The 17,617-nt window shown below is 43.9% G+C and overlaps 1 protein-coding gene across 4 annotated transcripts in view; it reads left to right on the forward strand.

Annotated features, from left to right (window-relative positions):
- Nucleotides 1-17,617, forward strand: part of WDFY4 (WDFY family member 4) — a 292,015-nt gene that overhangs the window by 112,308 nt on the left and 162,090 nt on the right. For 2 of the 4 annotated variants that reach the window (XM_035023705.1, XM_035023725.1), the window contains exons 29-33: nt 7,993-8,198; nt 9,010-9,179; nt 11,271-11,396; nt 14,122-14,334; nt 17,036-17,239. In XM_035023705.1, the coding sequence (XP_034879596.1) occupies nt 7,993-8,198; nt 9,010-9,179; nt 11,271-11,396; nt 14,122-14,334; nt 17,036-17,239 (919 nt within the window). Of the gene's footprint in view, nt 1-7,992; nt 8,199-9,009; nt 9,180-9,327; nt 9,401-11,270; nt 11,397-14,121; nt 14,335-17,035; nt 17,240-17,617 lie in introns of those variants that run through there. The other 2 variants (XM_035023715.1, XR_004682573.1) reach the window with 2 other exon arrangements.

Raw genomic sequence — 17,617 nt, forward strand, 5'->3', positions numbered from 1 at the left:
ATCACCATCATTATCATCATCACCATCACCATCATTATCATCATCACTACCACCGTCATCATATTATTACCATCACCATCGTTATCATCATTACCACGATCATCATCACCACCACCATCAACATCAAGAAAAATGACCAGAGCTCAACAAGAGCCCTGCCAAAGTCATCAAGTTAGTCAAAAGAGGCAGGGATAGAAGGGAGGACAGTTTCTTGACTCCTAGCCCAGTGGCCACAGCCTCACTCCTTAGTCTGGCAGCTGGCACTGAGAACACTGCCCAGCAAAGATGGGCCCTTCTCTGGCTCCCAGGAGGCAGAGTCTTTTGCTGAGCCATTAACCCTGAGGTTTGGTTGCCCACCTCCCTGCCCTCCAGTCCCTTCTAGCAAGTTTGTATTCTCCAAACTCATCATTTTTAAATTCATTTTTGAAAGTGACAGTTAAACATGTATTTTGCCTAAACTGATAAAATTGCATAAATATTTTTTAATTAATTTTTTTGATATGGTGTTCCATGATTCATTGTTTGCGTATAACACCCAGTGCTCCATTCAATACATGCCCTCTTTAATACCCATCACCAGGCTAACCCATCCCCCCACCCCCTCCATTTTAGAACCCTCCGTTTGTTTCTCAGAGACCATAGTCTCTCATGGTTTGTCTCCCCCTCCGATTTTCCCCACTTCATTTTTCCCTTCCTACTATCTTTTTTTTGTTTTTAACATATAATGTATTATTTGTTTCAGAGGTACAGGTCTGTGATTCATCAGTCTTACACAATTCACAGTGCTCACCATAGCACATACCCTCCCCAGTGTCCATCACCCAGCCACCCCATTCCTCCCACCCCCCACCACTCCAGCAACCTTCAGTTTTTTTCCTGAGATTAAGAATTCCTCATATCAGTGAGATCATATGATACATGTCTTTCTCTGATTGACCTATTTCACTTAGCATGATAGCCTCTAGTTCCATCCATGTTGTTGCAAATGACAAGATTTTGTGTTTTTGTTTTTTTTTTTGTGATTGGCTGCATAATATTCCATTGTGTGTGTGTGTGTGTATATATATATATATATATATATATATATATATATATATACACATATACCAGATCTTCTTTATCCATTCATCTGTTGATGGATATCTTGGCTCTTTCCATAGTTTGGCTATTGTGGACATTGCTGCTATAAACATCGGGGTGCACGTACCTCTTGGGATCACTACATTTGTATCTTTGGGGTAAATACCCAGTAGTGCAATTGCTGGGTCGTATGGTAGCTCTATTTTCAACTTTTTGAGGAACCTCCATACTGTTTTCCAGAGTGACTACACCAGCTTGCATTCCCACCAACAGTGTAGGAGGGTTCCCCTTTCTCCACATCCCCGCCAACATCTGAAATTTCCTGACTTGTTAATTTTAGCCACTGGTGGGAGGTGGTATTTCATTGAGGTTTTGATTTGGATTTCCCTGATGCCGAGCGATGTTGAGCACTTTTTCATGTGTCTGTGGGCCATTTGGATGTCTTCTTTGGAAAAATGTCTGTTCATGTCTTCTGCCCATTTCTTGATTGGATTCTTTGTTCTTTGGGTGCTGAGTTTGATAAGTTCTTTATAGATTTTGGATACTAGCCCTTTATCTGATATATCATGTGCAAATATCTTCTCCCATTCTGTCAGTTGTCTTTTGGTTTTATTGACTGTTTCCTTTGCTGTGCAAGAGCTTTTTATCTTGATGAAGTCCCAATAGTTCATTTTTGCCCTTGCTTCCCTTGCCTTTGGTGATGTTTCTAGGAAGAAGTTGCTGCAGCTGAGGTCGAAGAGGTTGCTGCCTGTGTTCTCCTCTAGGATTTTGAGGAGAAATCTCACATTAGGTCTTTCATCCATTTTGAGTCTATTTTTGTGTGTGGTGTAAGGAAATGGTCCAGTTTCATTCTTCTGCATGTGGCTGTCTAATTTTCCCAACACCATTTGTTGAAGAGACTGTCTTTTTTTCCATTGGATATTCTTTCCTGCTTTGTCAAAGATTAGTTGACCATACAGTTGAGGGTCCATTTCTGGGCTCTCTCTTCTGTTCCATTGATCTATTTGTCTGTTTTTGTGCCACTACCATACTGTCTTGATGATGACAGCTTTGTAATAGAGCTGGAAGTCCGGAATTGTGATGTCACCAGCTTTGCTTTTCTTTTTCAACATTCCTCTGGCTATGCGGGGTCTTTTCTGGTTCCATACAAATTTTAAGATTATTTGTTCCATTTCTTTAAAAAAAGTCGATGGTATTTTGATGGGGATTGCATTGAAAGTGTAGATTGCTCTAGGTAACATTGACATCTTCACAATATTTGTTCTTCCAATCCATGAGCATGGAACGTTTTTCCATTTCTTTGTGTCTTCCTCAATTTCTTTCATGAGTATTTTATAGTTTTCTGAGTACAGATCCTTTGCCTCTTTGGTTAGATTTATTCCTAGGTATCTTATGGTTTTGGGTGCAATTGTAAATGGGATCGACTCCTTAATTTCTCTTTCTTCTGTCTTGTTGGTGGTATATAGGAATGCCACTGATTTCTGTGCATTGATTGTATATCCTGCCACTTGACTGAATTCCTGTATGAGTTCTAGCAGTTTTGGGGTGGAGTCTTTTGGATTTTCCACATAAAGTATCATATCATCTGCAAAGAGTGAGAGTTTGACTTCTTCTTTGCCGATTTGGATGCCTTTTATTTTTTTTTGTTGTCTGATTGCGGTGGCTAGGACTTCTAATACTATGTGGAATAGCAGTGGTGATAGTGGACATCCCTGCCGCATTCCTGACCTTAGGGGGAAAGCTCTCAGTTTTTCCCCATTGAGAATGATATTCACTGAAGGTTTTTCATAGATGGCTTTTATGATATTGAGGTATGTACCCTCTATCCCTACACTCTGAAGAGTTTTGATTAAGAAAGGATGCTGTACTTTGTCAAATGCTTTTTCTGCATCTATTGAGAGGATCAGATGGTTCTTGTTCTTTCTTTTATTAATGTATTGTATCACATTGATTGATTTGCGGATGTTGAACCAACCTTGCAGCCCAGGAATAAATCCCACTTGGTTGTGGTGAATAATCCTTTTAATGTACTGTTGGATCCTATTAGCTAGTATTTTGGTGAGAATTTTTGCATCCATGTTCATCAGGGATATTGGTCTGTAATTCTCCTTTTTGATGGGGTCTTTGTTTGATTTTGGGATCAAGGTAATGCTGGCCTCATAAAATGAGTTTGGAAGTTTTCCTTCCATTTCTGTTTTTTGGAACAGTTTCAGAAGAATAGGTATTAATTCTTCTTGAAATGTTTGGTAGAATTCCCCTGGGAAGCCATCTGGCCCTGGGCTCTTGTTTCTTGGGAGATTTTTGATGACTGCTTCAATTTCCTTAGTGGTTATGGGTCTGTTCAGGTTTTCTATTTCTTCCAGGTTCAGTTTTGGTAGTTGATACCTCTCTAGGAATGCATCCATTTCTTCCAGATTATCTAATTTGCTGGCATAGAGTTGCTCATAATATGTTCTTATAATTGTTTGTATTTCTTTGGTGTTGGTTGTGATCTCTCCTCTTTCATTCATGATTTTGTTGATTTGGGTCATTTCTCTTTTCTTTTTGATAAGTCCTGCCAGGGGTTTATCAATCTTGTTAATTCTCTCAAAGAACCAGCTCCTTGTTTCGTTGATCTGTTCTACTGTTCTTTTAGTTTCTATTTCATTGATTTCTGCTCTGATCTTTATTATTTCTCTTCTCCTACTGGGTTTAGGCTTTATTTGCTGTTCTTTCTCCAGCTCCTTTAGGTGTAGGGTTAGGTTGTGTATTTGAGATCTTTCTTGTTTCTTGAGAAAGGCTTGTATTGCTATATACTTTCCTCTTAGGACTGCCTTTGCTGCATCCCAAAGATTTTGAATAGTTGTGTTTTCATTTTCATTTGTTTCCATGAATTTTTTAAATTCTTCTTTAATTTCCTGGTTGACCCATTCATTCTTTAGTAGGATGCTCTTTAGCCTCCATGTATTTGAGTTCTTTCCAATTTTCCTCCTGTGATTGAGTTCTAATTTCAAAGCATCGTGGTCCAAAAATATGCAGGGAATGATCCCAGTCTTTTGGTGCCGATTAAGACCTGATTTGTGACCTAGGATGTGATCTATTCTGGAGAATGTTCCATGGGCACTAGAGAAGAATCTATTCTGTTGCTTTGGGATGGAATATTCTGAATATATCTGTGAAGTCCATTTGGTACACTGTGTCATGTTCTGAATATATCTTTGAAGTCCATTTGGTCCACTGTGTCATTTAAAGTCTTTATTTCCTTGTTGATCTTTCCTTAGATGATCTGTCCATTTCAGTGAGGGGGTTGTTAACGTCCCCTACTATTATTGTATTGTTGTCGATGTGTTTCTTTGACTTTGTTATTAATTGGCTGCTCCCATGTTAGGGGCATAGATATTTACAATTGCTAGATCTTCTGGTTGGATAGACCCTTTAAGTAGGATATAGTGTCCTTCCTCATCTCTTATTACAGTCTTTGGTTTAAAATCTAATTTGTCTGATATAAGGATTGCCACCCCAGCTTTCTTTTGGCGTCCATTAGCATGGTAAATGGTTTTCCACCCCCTCACTTTCAATCTGGAGGTGTCTTTGGTTCTAAAATGAATCTCTTGCAGGCAGCATATCGATGGGTCTTGTTTTTTTATCCAATCTGATACCCTGTGTCTTTTGATTGGGGCATTTAGCCCATTTACATTCAGGGTAACTATTGAAAGATATGAATTTAGTGTCATTGTATTGCCTGTTAGGTGACTGTTACTGTATATTGTCTGTGTTCCTTTCTGGTCTTTGTAACTTTTAGGCCCTCTCTTTGCTTAGAGGACCCCTTTCAATATTTCTTGTAGGGTTGGTTTGGTGTTTGCAAATTCTTTTAATTTTTGTTTGTCCTGGAAGCTGTTTATCTCTCCTTCTATTTTCAATGACAGCCTAGCTGGATATAGTATTCTTGGCTGCATACTTTTCTCATTTAGTGCTCTGAATATATCATGCCAGTCCTTTCTGGCCTGCCAAGTCTCTGTGGATAGGTCTGGTGCCAATCTAATGTTTCTACCATTGTAGGTTACAGACCTCTTGTCCTGAGCTGCTTTCAGGATTTTCTCTTTGTCTCTGAGCCTCGTAAGTTTTATTATTAGATGTCGGGGTGTTGACCTATTTTTATTGATTTTGAGGGGGGTTCTCTGTGCCTCCTGGATTTTGATGCCTATTTCCTTCCCAAATTAGGGAAGTTCTCTGCTATGATTTGCTCCAATATAGCTTCTGCCCCTCTCTTTCTTTCTTCTTCTTCTGGGATCCCAATTATTCTAATATTGTTTTGTTTTATGGTATCACTTATCTCTCGAATTTTGCCCTTGTGATCCAGTAGTTGTTGATCTCTCTTTTTCTCAGCTTCTTTATTTTCCATCATTTGGTCTTCTATATCACTAATTCTCTCTTCTGCCTCATTTATCCTAACAGTTAGAGCCTCCATTTTTTATTGCACCTCATTAATAGCCTTTTTGATTTCGACTTGGTTAGATTTTAGTTCTTTTATTTCTCCAGAAAGTGTTTCTCTAGTATCTTCCATGCTTTTTTTGAGCCCAGCTCATATCTTTCTAATCGTCATTCTGAACTCTAGTTCCGACATCTTACTAATGTCCATATTGAGTAGGTCCCTGGCAGTTGGTACTGCCTCTTGTTCTATTTTTTGAGATGAGTTTTTCCATCTTGTCATTTTGTGCAGAGGAGAATAGATGAATGAGAGAACAAAATGCTAACAAGGTAACAACAACCCAGAAAAATATACACTGAACAAATCAGAAGAGACCCAAAACCGGGGGAAAAGAAAGGGAAAGAAAGAAAAAAGAACAAAAGGATATGATCAAATATGATCAGGCTGGTAAATAGATCAGTGCCACATACTAGATTTTGGCCATATTTTGGTCTGTTAGAAGAAACTACCTCCCAAAATTTTAAAGAAAGAAAAAAATATATGTACAAAAATAAGGGTAAATACGGTGAAGGGATGGACTATGACTGTAAAGATGAAAATTATAAAAGATTTTATAAAAGGAATTGATAAGAAATTGGTTGAAAAAAGAAAGAAGAGAAATTTAAAAAATAAAAAAAAGGAGAGAATGTGATCAGGCAGGAGACTAGAACAAAGCCATACACTAGAGATTTAGGGTATATTTTGGTCTGTTAGAAGAAACTGTATCCCCAAATTTTAAAGCAAGAACAATTTATATATATATACCAAAAATAAGGTTAACTACAATGAAGGGATAAAATATGACTCTAAAAATGAAAAATAAAACAGATTTTTAAAAAAGGAATTGATAAGATATTGGTTGAAAAAAGGACAGAAAAGTTCAAAAAAAAAAAAAGGAAAAGAAAAAAAAGAAAATTAAAAAAATTATCTTTGAAAGACTAAAGAATTAGGGGGGGAAAAGCCATGAATTCTATGTGCTGTATTCTCCTAGTGCTGGAGTTCTGCTGTTCTCATTGATGGGTAAACTTGGTCTTGGTGGGCTGATCTTCTGGGGGAGGGGCCTGTTGCCATTGTTCCCAAATGTCTTTGCGGGAGGTGGAATTGCTCCGCCCTTCCCAGTCCGGGCTAAATATTCTGCTCGGGTTTGCTCTTGGGAGCTTTTGTTCCCTGCAAGCTTTCCGTACAGCTTTGGAGGCCGAGAGTGAAAATGGCAGCCTCCCAGTCTCCGCCCCAGAGGAGCCGAGAACTGGGGGCCCTGCTCCTCAGTGCGCTCCCAGAGAAAAGCAGTCAGTCACTCCCATCTCCCTGGTCTCCGGCTGCACTTCGTGCTCACCCGGCCTGTGACCAAGTGTTTCTATCTCTGGCACCCGACTCGGTGTGGAGTCTCCAAACCCAGCAGATCCCTGCAGTGCGCTCCCACGCCGCTCCTCCCAAGGGAGGAAGGGGAGTCTCCCCGGATCTGCCCTTGTTGGGTCCCTGCTGGAGGAGCAGTGGCCCGACTGTGCCACGGATCACAGTTTATGGCCACCCCAAGCTGAGAGCCCGCACCTTGGCTCCATCTCTGCAGCCGGCTTCCCCGCTCCAATACCTGGGAGCTCTGCCGCACTCAGGCACCCCAGGTCTTTCTGTGACCCTGAGGGTCCTGAGACCACACTGTCCCATGAGGGTTCCACCCCCCGCTTAGCCACTGGAGCAATGTCCCACAGCAGGGCCGACATCTAAAAGTTCGATTTTGTGTTCCGTGGCTCTATCACTTGCCAGAATCGGCTGGCAGAGGCCCCCTCGCCTACCATCTATCCTCCCGAATATCGCCTCTGATTCACTTCTCTGCACATCCTACCTTCCAGAAAATGGTCGCTTTTCTGTTCAGAGAGTTGCTGCTATTCTTTTCTTCGATCTCCTGTTGAGTTCGTAGGTGTTCAGAATGGTTTGATCCCTATCCAGCTGAATTCCTGGGACCAGACGAAATTTAGGTCTCCTACTCCTCCGCTATCTTGCTCCTCCACCTAAGTTGCTTAAATATTGGACTATTCCATTTAGATTAATTTTGACCCATGGATTTGAAAAGGGAGTTAACTAACCATTATGTGTTTTATGTGACTGTATTGATATAATGAGATGGGTGGCTAGTCAGACTCTGTAAGTATGAATACTAATGGGTAGGGCTATCATGGGGCCTGCACATTTGTACATCTGTTGATACAGTTTTCAATTGCTTTGAATAGTTTAGCCAACTTACACTTCAGCTGTTAATAAACATATTCAGCCATTTAACAGCAACTTTGCCAGCATTTTATTTTACCGTTCTTTAGAAATATAACATGTTCTTTGCTAAGTAACATCCAGATTAACCTTAATTTGCCTCTCCTAGGTGACAAGTGAGGCTGGACATTATTTATATTTTCTGGACATGTTCTTTGCTCACAGACTGAGAGATAATTTATTGCATTTATTGACCCCCGCAGGACAAAGGAAGAGATGTTTCTGAACCTGGGGCCTGACTGGTTCCTGCTCCTTGTGCAGGGCCATGTGCATCCCAGCACCACTGTGTTGGGGTTGAAACTGCTGCTGCACTTTTTGGCAAGCCCCTCCCTCCGCGGGAAATTTAAAGATGGCCTGTGTGCAGGATCCTGGGTGGAGCGCAGCTCAGCAGGCATGGACATTGTGATAGGTGAGTGTGAGGCCTTTTCCAGGAGGTGGGGCGCCACCTCATCCTGGGCTGTGAGTGAGGACCTGCCAGGCTCCTTCCTGCCTGGGGTCTTCACAGCTCTTGCACCTTGACCCCTGACACTGATCAGCCCCAGTCCCCTCCTACTTCCTGGACAGGATCCTCTTTTGTCCTCACTGCTTTCTAGATGCTGGGAGCTTCCTTCCATTCCTCAAAATCTCCTGAGCTCTTTTTGTCTTCCTGAAATGTTTCCCCCAACCCACAACACCAGCAAGGCTCTCCTGGCTGGTGTGGGTTCATCTCTCAGGTCTCAGTTCAAATGCCATTTCCTCCAGGAGAGGAGGGTCCCACCTGAATTAGGGTGCCTCTGTTATACTCTCTTTGCCCCAATTACTTTTCTTTATGATGCTTGTCACAATTCACAAGCATATATTTATTTTGGTATTTAATTCCTTAATGTCCCTCCCTCCCACTACATTCTAAGTACTTGGTGAGGGTCTGGGGTTCTGTATATTTTGTTGAAATGCTATGTCCCTATTGCTTAGTATAAAGTTGCCCTAGTTCCTCTAAGGTGGTAGGCACGAAGTAAGTATCTGTTTTTGAATAAACGAATGAAGGAATGAAGGAATAGGAAAAGGAACTCTTGTTGAATACTTTCTTATGCCCATGTATGTATGACATATATTTCTATCTGGCATTTCTATGGGATGGGTAGGTGGCAGGGAATTCCTTTGTGTGCCCAATCCCCACATTGACCAGAAGCAATAGCAATTGTTCTCAGTTGGATTTTGTGCCCCTTCCACCTGATCAATAGATAACCTGAAGAGCCAGCCCCCCACGCCTGACCAGAGTCCCTGCCTGCTTCCTGGATTCCGTGTTTTGAAGGACTTTCTGGGCCACCATGTGAATATTCCAGAAGTCTACCTCATTGTGTCCACCTTCTTCCTGCAGACGCCACTTACAGAGCTGATGGATAGACCCAAAGTATGTTCTTGGGGTGCCCCTGGGAGGGAGTGACACCCCTGGTTTTCTGATCCCATGTGACCAAGACGGTTCCCTAAGATTCTCCATCCCTACCTCCATCCATTCCTCCAACTCGTGTTGTATTCTGACCCACTTCCTTCCCTCGCAGTGCCACCCCCTTGGCTAGCCCTTCAGATCCCCTGAGCTCCTGGGCCTCTGCCTCTCATCCTCCCTGCCAGCAGGTCTGTGTTTTAAGTCTTTCTCCTTCTGGGCATGGCTAGAGAAGTCACATGATGATGGGGGTGGCACAGGGAGGCAAATTGCTGCCACCACAGAATTAGATCCTCAGTTTATGCCTTCTGAAAAAGCATGTCTCTTTACCTTAGCCATGCCCCTCAATTCCCCTACATTTTAGTGTAAACCATATATATCCTCTCAAGCTTTCTGCCCCAAAGCTGCCCTTTGCTCAGATGACTTACCTCACCGTGGGAGAGGAGGACCCCAGAGGGGGGCATTGCCTTGGCACCCCACTTTCCACCACCTGTTTATGCCATGACCCTCTTCCTCACCCTCTTTCTATTGCCACTGGCAAAGGGTAGCTCTTCCAGGCTGATCCAGGCTTCTTTCCTGAGTGACCTCACCAGTGGTTGGGCCTTTTTTCTCCTGTATTTCAGCACCTCCTTTTTTATGGACTCTTTCCTCATAGACCATATGTACAATGAACTGTGTCCCACCTAAAACCAGAAGCTGCCCCCTTGACTCACACTCTTGACCAACTGCTGTCTTATTTATCATCCTCCTGTCCTTCTTTAGCCAAATTTCTCTAAAGAAGAGCCTACACTCTCTACGTATACCTTCTCACCATACATCCACTCACTCATTCATTTGCACCACATCCGAGGCTTCATGATCCCCCCTGTGGGATTGGGTTCAGACTCCATAGCCGGCATCAAGACTCTTTGTGATTGGGTGCCTGACCAGCTTCTTTGCTTGCCTGCCCTTTGTGCTGTGAACCTCCTGAGTCACCTCTCCAATAAGACCAGCTGCTTTGTGCTTACCTCCCCTGTGCCTTTAAGGAGCTCTTACTCCCATGTCACCTGCCTGGTGAGGGGGTCATCCCTCAGCACTCAGCTCAGATTCCACCTCCTGCTTAGATCCCTAGACAGGGGGACTCATTCCCTTCTGTGTGCCTTAGCACACCTTCCCCTTATATGGCCCTGACACAGTTACGTGATTTCCTCTCTCCTTAGCCCCTGAACTCCTCAAGAACAGACCCTACTTCTTACCTTCCTGGGTGCCTGAAAAATAGCAGATTCAGAAATTGTTTCTCAGTCTCAATTGAGTTGAGTTAAATTGCACTGAGTTGAAATTGGGGGAGGGGCATGACTCTGTAAATAGAAGGTTAGAAAATCTACCTGTCTTGCACATCCTTATATTTGACCTATCTAAATCTTGATATATGCTAATAATATTAGAGATCACACTTCAAAATAAAGTTCTTAATATGCTGTGCTAGGTTCACCGAAACACTGTATTTCTATTTCTCCAAAAATGTATCATAGGGAACAAACATCTGCTGAATGTCAGGACCTGTGATAGATGTTTTACATATTTTATTTTGCTTGATATTTATAACCATCCCATGGGGTAGAGAATGTAATTTTCATTTTACAGAGAAGGAAACTGAGAGGCTGAATAGCTTGCATAAGCCCAGCTTTTCAAGAGGCAAAGTCAGATCGCCCCGCTGGTCAACCCCCATGTTCCCTCTGCTACACTTGGCACTTTCCCCAAAGCCTTTGAATTCCTCATATGTCCTCTGTAATCTCATTTACAAAAATTCATTGAAGTTGATTGTGATCTCAAACCAAATGAAATAACTAAATTTGATGCAAATTGCTGGTCGGTCTGCAGCATCTCCTTGGAGGTGTGTATTTCCCTTATGCACCACTGAGGGGGCTGAAGTTCTCCACATGGGCTAGCCACCTAGGCTGTTACTGTGCTGTTTTGCCTTTCCCACTCAGGCCCCCTGGGAAACACGATGTGCTGGCTGAAAAGCCAGTCCCCTTGGTGTGCCTCCGTATGTCTCTCTACAGCCCTCTCCCCCTCTTTCAGGAGAGCCTGGATGCCATGCTCCAGTGGCTCCTGCAGAAGCACCACAATGAAGAAGTCCTCCGGGCTGGCTTGTGCACTGAAGGTGCCCTGCTGCTTCTGGAAATGCTGAAAGCCACCATGAACCAGGTGAGGCCCATTCCCCACATCTCATGAGGAGGTTCTGATGGGGAGACAAGTTTGGAAGAGTCACCTTGACTTTTTCCAGCAACTTCCCTTGCTGATAATTAGCAAGTGTTATTCAGAATTCTTGATAGAAAAGGCAAGGTGGGTTCCTTGTGATAACTTGGGTGCTCTGTGGAAAACCTAGCCTAAGTGTCCCCAGTGGAGTTTATACACTCTTGCCAGAAGACATCTATTTCCCGTTTGTTTACATATTTGAGTTTTTTCACTGGGAGATTTAATGCCTTCAGTCAGGGGAACATTTCTGAGCAACTGCTTTAGGTCAGGAGCTTCAGGGGCTGGTAAGGGGTGGAACGGGACCTCTTCCCTCAAAGAGTTAACTTCCACCGTGACAGGTGGGCTTCACACATGAGCAAGCTGTGAAGTAGAAACCTGTTAGAGAAGACAGATGCCCACCAACTACATACATGTCATGGAGAGCCATTAACTCAGGCCTTCAGGGTCCACTAGAGATAGGTGAAGAGGTCATTTTTGACATGAAGGCAAGTGTGAGGGGGTGAAAGCCTTGTGGCCTGTGAATGGGAGTAATTGTGAGCCAGAGCAACAAGAATTTGCATGGAGGCTGAAAACTTCTGACTTCATTCTGTAGACCCCAAACGTTGACTGGAGGCTTGATTCTGTGTGGGGAAACCTTATTGCTTCTGTAAAATGATGCATGCTTACCCTTTACAATTTAAACAAAAGAGAAAAATAGAAAGTAAAAATCACCTGAAACACACCCATGCAGAGATAACCACTGTGAACTTTAGTGGAATGTTCTTCCAGACACCTAAGATTATACCATAGTCTTACAGAGGGTTAAGCCGCATAAACCCCTCTTGCCGCTTTTTCTCAACATGTTGTTGGGAATTATCTATATTTGTACGTGGAAATTTGTTGTTTTTAAGAATGTTCATTGCTACAAAAAGTCTGTAATAAACTTTCTCTAGCAGATATCCTTTCTCTGTAGTTTGATATTCTTAGTGTGAATTCTGGGATGTAGGATAGTGGGTCAAAGTGTCCTTCATGTATTTTCTTTTGGACCCACTTCTCAGGAAGGTTGCCTTAGACATTATACATGCATGTTCCTCCATCTAATGTACATCCTGCCATCTTGTATAGGAGTGCCCAGCCCAGTCCTCACAGCCCCAGCTGTTGGGTCTTGGCTTTTGATCCAGTTTAAGAATCACATCTGTAATATACCAGTTAATGATTTTATGTTTGACATTATAATGTAAATGATTGGTCTTTTTTTTTTTTTTTACTCCTCTCAGTATACTATAGATTTTCTTTATTTTACATGCTTTCATGTTATTCATTTTGTTTGCTTTTTAAAAATAACATTAACTGGTTAGAAAGGTAACAAACTCTTAATGCTGCAAACAGCAAATATGCATTTTTTCAGGCACCCAACCTCAAAATTAATTGAACGTTAGGTCTATAATGGAACCATGAGTAAATTTTCCAAAGGAGGAAAATGTACTGTTCACATGCTCTGACTAGGACAAAACAAAATGAAATGGATAACAACAATAAAAAACAAAAAGTTTAACCACATGGACATTAAAAAATTTGAGTCAAGAGGTCTTTAAAAACTGCAATCACATTAATTCTAGAAAACAACAAAAAAAAATGAAGATGCCAAATATCAAAATCTTAAAACTAGACAGAAAAAAAATCTGGAGAATATATCCAAAGTTGGTTCTTTAAATCAATCCACAAGTCCTCAGCTCCTTAGGTAATGGGAGGGTTCGGGATAAAGAGAGCATGACCCTACAAATAAAGAATAAGAAGAGAGAAATAATCATATAGAAAATTAAATGAATTAAAAGAGACTATTTGTGAAAACTGAATAAAATATCTATTACATAAATAAGGTCAAAGAGACATTTAAGAGCCTAAACAGAGCAATAATGAAAAAAAAATTGGGACCCAAGAGTTTCATAGGAACAACTTAAACAATACAAGAATTATGGATTTAACATCTTCTTGAATAAAAAGAAAGGAGAACAGTTTTTTTTTCAGTAAAGCTAGCATAATATTTATATCAAAACCTGACAAACATAACAAAAAGAAAACTGCAGCCCACTATGATTTATAAATATGCACTCAAAATCATAAATAAAATATTTACAGACAGAATAAGGACGTGCACTGAAAGAATAACAGAGTGACTCAGTGATCTCTTTGCAAAAATGCAAAAAATCTATTGATGCAATTCGTCATAGGTAAGTGGCTAAAAGAAAAAAGCATATCATCACCTAATTACATGCTAAAAGAGTATATAATAAAAATGAAATACATTCTTGTTTTTAAAAGGAGCAAAAAGTGTGATCTGTACTTTCTTAGCATAATACACACACACACACACACACACATTATAGCCAGACTGCCTGGGTTCAATTCCTGGCTTTGTTCCTTATCTGTCGGGTAACCTTTGGCAAGCTGTATAACCTCTCTGCGCGCCTCTGTCTTCCCATCTGTGAAACAGGGGTAAATGTAGAGGGTGGTTGTGAGGGGAGAAGAGGAATGTGTGTGAAGCCCTTGTAACAATTCCTGCACATATTAAACCCTTCCCCAACTGATGACCAGTATCCTGGGCTAATCCATAGACTTAGGTGTCTGCAATTAGGTGTCTTGTTGACCGAAAGTCAGAAAGCTCTTGACTTCAAATCCTTTGGCTCCTCTGCAGCCCCCAGTCACGTTCCCAAGCACGGCCTCTCAGGAAGTGTGCCTTCAGCCCTCAGGAGGCTCTGGAGATGACACCTGGGAACGGACTTTCCCGGCCAGGGTGCTGCAGTTCCTTGGCCTTGTGCACAGCACCTACCCCCAGGATCCTGCCTGGCGGGCCCCGGAGTTCCTCCAGATGTTGGCTGCAGTCACCTTCCCTCTGGGAACCCACAAGGTAGGACATGTTACTGCTCTGCCCACTGAGAGCAGGGGTGAGCATCATCATGCTTCAAGGGCAAAGGGTGAAATTCCACCCCAAATTTAAATGCATTTTAAGGCAGCCTGGCTGAAACATTAAGTAAACAACTTGGGTAATTTTCCTTTTCTTGGCTGAGATGCCGCTTGCGGTCACTTTCATCTCTGAGATGCAGTAATTTTTTGAGTTGTCAGGAATCTCAGTAGTGAGAAATTTGGTGGCAGACCAAGTCCAGTTCTATATGGAATACTCACACACTGCTAACATGAACCCACAAATTCCATCCCAGGAAGCCAGTGGCCCACGCACCAGACAGGAGACAGGGAACAGGAAGTGTCCTGTCTTTGGGTCTCACGCCCCTTATCCTGTTTGCAGGCCTTGACTTGGGACTCCTTGCAGTCGGAGGGTTTGCTGAGGCCCAGCTTAGAGCCAGGCAAGCCGAGGTTGGGAGGGCAGAGGGCTGACTGGGTCCTGAGGACATGGTGTGAGTGTGGGCCATGGGAAGAGAGGCCCAACAGGCCAAGGGAGCTCAGTGGGCTGGGAGCATGCGGCAGCTGAGAGGAGCAGGTAAGGATGGTGGGAAGGGCAGGTGCAGGAGAGGAAGGGCAGACATCCCCTCATCACCCCTACCATGGTGCAGTAGGAAGCTGAGACCCCAACAGGGAGGGTGAACCAGTGACGCGTGTCTGCAAATCCATAACTATAGCTAAAGGAACATGTTAGAAGGCACGCAATGCTAAGTGGAAGGTTTAGAAGCCGTGCCAAGCACAGTGTGTGGGCATGCAGTATTTGCTCCAGAATTCTTTGCTAAACAACGAAATGAATAGAACCAAGATGTTCATTCAGCTACTCTTTTCTAGAAGTGTGTTTATGGTGACAGCTGCCATCTACTGAACACCTACCGCAGTCCTGAGCCTGGTGCTTTACCTAACCCTAGTAGCACCCTAGGAAGGTGGTTTCTGTAAGGGGGAAAGTGAGATCCAGAGAGGCCAAGTGGGGCTGAGCAGTTTCTCCTGCGGTTAGTGAAGACTCATCTCACAAAATGTTTGAGAGAATGAAATAAGCCAGAATGTACGTGATTCATGAGTGACAGAGCCAAGATTGAAACCTCACTCTCTCACCCCAAGGCCTGCGTCCTTTCCATCAGTCAGTTTAAACTAAAATTAAATGGCCAAATAAAATTCAAGTAATTAGTTTTAATGAAAAAACTAAATATAAAGACTAGAAGATTTGCAAAAAGATAAAATGGTTTGGTGGGTTAATATGAACTAAAGGAACATACTGGAAAAGTAGGCATTAAAAAAAAAAAAAGATGCAGTAAAGAGCAAAGGAGGTCACTGTGGGCAGCACGGGAGGGGTGGTGGATGGGACAGAGTCCAGGTGCCCCCGGGCCCGTCAGGAAGGAAGGACAATCCTGCAGGCTGCCCCTCATCATCTCCCAAATGAGGGCCTCTGGAGGGGCCAGGACCCTGAAGTCTGTGGCCTGATATCCTTAGTCCAGATCACCACCTTAGCTCCTACACCCGCAGGCCAGGCTCTCCATCTGCTGAGCAGGGGTTCCAGCCGGCTGCCTGCCTGCAGCCCACACTCTGACCCAGGGCTCTTCCTCCTCACACTCAACAGTTCCTGCCTGGGGGCAGGCCTGGCTCAAAGTCACCTCCCCAGCGACCGCAGAGGAGCCAGACCCTGTCTTGGGGCTCCTGGCCCCAGTTTCAAAGCGCTTCTCCCCACACCTCCTAGCCTTGTCCTGGCTCTGAGTCAGCTTCAAGAGGACTTTGTTGCACAGAAACTGCGACAGGCCCTCCTCATGCAGAAGGCTGCTGGCCAAAAGGCTTCGATTTGCTGTAAATATAAATGGCATCTTTCCAGTCCAGGCCGTATGGAGCTAATTAATGCAGTCACCACCTCCCTAGGTGCCATTAAATTCATTTTATGGCTTAATTAAGAGCGGCTGCATTAATTTTATGAATGAGCAAAGGGAGGTGCCGACAGATGAATGTGCATGAAAAGTTCATGGGCCGGGAGTCAGGAGCCGCATGTCCTCGGGTGTGTCATTCGGTCTCCCAACAACCCCGTGTCCCCCCTGGAATCTGGGTTGACAGCCCCTGCCTTATTGATCTCATCTTTATAAACATAAAAATGAGAAAGTGAAGGCCAAGGTGCTTCAGGGACTTGGATGCCTGGACTTGAGGAAGTCCTCCTTGTCTTGCCGGACAGTCCTGTCTGTCAACATAAGCAGGGCCTGGCAGGCAGTAAAGATGAGGGCTCCACCAGGAGGTGGGGACAGGCTCTCTTGAACACAGCCCATGGGGCCAGGCATTGCCATGCTCACTGTTCCCTCACTGTGGCCTCACATGTCTTTGTGAGCCTTTTCATGGTTGTCATTTGACTGATCGTGAGCTCACACCCTGGGCTTCATCACTGACTATTGCAGGCCTCTCTTGCTCCATGCTCAGCTTCTTTCCATGGCTCCCACCTACCTCGTGTTCAGAGACCACAGCAGGCCCCCTGATGAGCAATGGGACTCTGAAAAAGCCACCTTCCTCCTCAGAGCCTCGAATTCCCTTACATATTGGTGGGTTTGATAAGAACCCCATCTGTGCACACCTCAGAGGTGGACACAAGAGCGCCCTGAGGCAGGGCAGGCCACTCATGGGGGGGGGGTTCTCTTGTCTTTGAGGAGCCCATGACTCAGCTTGCCCAGAATGCCAGCAGCCCTGGGACTAAAGCCGAAGGCAATGGCATCACAGAGGGTCTACAGGCTCCTGTCCAGTCACATCCCACCCGGAAGCAGCTGAGGGAGTTCATGCAGCTACTCTTGAGGGAGTTCTTGCTGGTGGCCTCCAACCCCAAACAGTGGCTGCCTCTGGAAGTGCTCCTGGAGGTGAGTTGGAAAGGGTGTTTTGGGGCTGTGTGCTGTGGGAGCAGGTCTGGGAGGACATGGGCACCACCAGGGCAGGGAATGCCCAGGGAGACCCAGGATCTTTTTGGAGAGCTCACCTAGGCCTGCAGATGCCGGCTGGTTGGGGGTGGAGATGTGCAGTGATGTGGTAGGAATTTCAGACCCTTGCATGGCAGGGAGCTCACCAAGCAGCATGTGGATAGATGCATGAGGGCAGGGCTTAGCCAGGTCCCTAGAAGCAGAGCCTGAAGCAGGGATTTTGTGGAAGTGATCTGAGGGCTATGCTCTCAGGAGAAGCAGAGAAAGGCAGCAGAGGGGGAGATGGGAAAAGCAAGCTAAGAAATGGTCTCCGCCATAGCC

This window comes from Mirounga leonina, unplaced genomic scaffold (assembly GCF_011800145.1).
Source record: "Mirounga leonina isolate KUSES-001 unplaced genomic scaffold, KU_Mleo_1.0 Mir_114, whole genome shotgun sequence".
NCBI classification, from domain to species: Eukaryota; Metazoa; Chordata; class Mammalia; order Carnivora; family Phocidae; genus Mirounga; species Mirounga leonina.